The sequence below is a fragment of the Olea europaea genome, unplaced genomic scaffold (assembly GCF_002742605.1).
Source record: "Olea europaea var. sylvestris unplaced genomic scaffold, O_europaea_v1 scaffold1508, whole genome shotgun sequence".
NCBI classification, from domain to species: domain Eukaryota; kingdom Viridiplantae; phylum Streptophyta; class Magnoliopsida; order Lamiales; family Oleaceae; genus Olea; species Olea europaea.
The window spans coordinates 167012-168314 of NW_019232657.1; the positions used below are offsets into that span (position 1 = coordinate 167012).

Here is a 1303-nt window from a genome sequence, read left to right on the forward strand (position 1 = left end):
CGACAATCAACCCAAACCACCAACTTGTATCACCATAATCGCCGCCGCCGCACACTACACCAACACCCTAGCAAACAACACCACCCACATCGCACCAACAGAATTGGCTTCTACCCACATTGCACCAACAAAACCGCACACATACCACAGATCGGCCACCTCCACCACCTGCATCAACAACCATCATCACCATCCACAACACACCAATACATTCAAAACCACCACCAAACGCCGACCACAACCAGACCGCCGCCGCCTCCGTCCTACCTAGATCCATTGCACTCGGCACCGCATGAAGTCACCAAAGCCACCCACATCCACGTTGGATAGAGAAATTGTTTGCCGACCACCCCCACTCGTCGAAATCACAGATCAAAAAATGGCAACAGTTGCGCTAGATCCACCACGACACCACCGTAAACACCACACCACACTACACAAAACACCATCCAAACCTCGCGGCAGTGGTTCCTGTGTTGCGTCGAAGCGCCTCAAAACGACGAGCGATCGTTGCTGACGAAGCGACGACGTGAAAGGTAAAGTACCGTTGCGGGACGACGTGAAAGGCTCTCTCCGACTGTGGGCAGGGGCACCGTGGGTTAACGGGAGAAAGTGAGGAGAGAAGATGCTGATTGCTGTGTGAAATGAATTTTAGGGCCGAATTGGGGATGAAATATTTTGTATTAATATTAATAATTAAATTCATACCTGAAATCTGCATAAAAGACCATCTCACCTTATTTTTGTACTGAGATCTTTAAAACTCGGGATTTTTGTAATTTCCACTTAGGGAAACTCATTTTGGCCCAAAATCTTTTAAGAGGGCTTATTAGATTGCACAATAGTTTTGGCCCAAACTCATTTTGAGGTTCTCTGACTTTCAATCTCCCAGCGGATAGGGATTTTCTGTTGAAATGACAATGAATAAGATCTCCAACTTTCTGCTTTAATTTAAGTTTTTCAAACTTTATTTGTCCATTATTATCTGCACTATTATCGACTACTGAGTACTAGACGTGCACTAGGGAAAAATGTATACTTTTGCTGGGAAAGAGAGCAGAATTTGTATAATAAGATCCTGCAAACTAGCATTACGACCTTTACCATGACGATGTTGTCCAGGGATCAAATTATTTCGTGGATTCCAGAAGAAGATGCCATTTGTTTGATGAGAAATAAAAAAGAATATCGAAAATTCGAGTAGCTGAAGTTGAAGCAGCTTTCGAAGTACAGAAAGAAAAGCAATGACAAATCCCTCCATCCAGAGAACATGACTTTTCTCAACTTGGCTACTTTAATATTG

General features: G+C 43.9%; 1 protein-coding gene across 1 annotated transcript in view; it reads right to left on the minus strand.

Moving 5' to 3' along the window:
• Positions 1 to 372: 372 nt before the first annotated feature.
• Positions 373 to 1303, minus strand: part of LOC111376461 (disease resistance protein RPM1-like) — a 3812-nt gene continuing 2881 nt past the window's right edge. The window contains exons 2-3 of the mRNA XM_022999420.1: positions 709 to 715; positions 373 to 635 (exon numbers count right to left, since the gene is read on the minus strand). Coding sequence (XP_022855188.1) covers positions 373 to 635; positions 709 to 715 — 270 coding nt within the window. The remainder of the gene's footprint in view (positions 636 to 708; positions 716 to 1303) is intronic.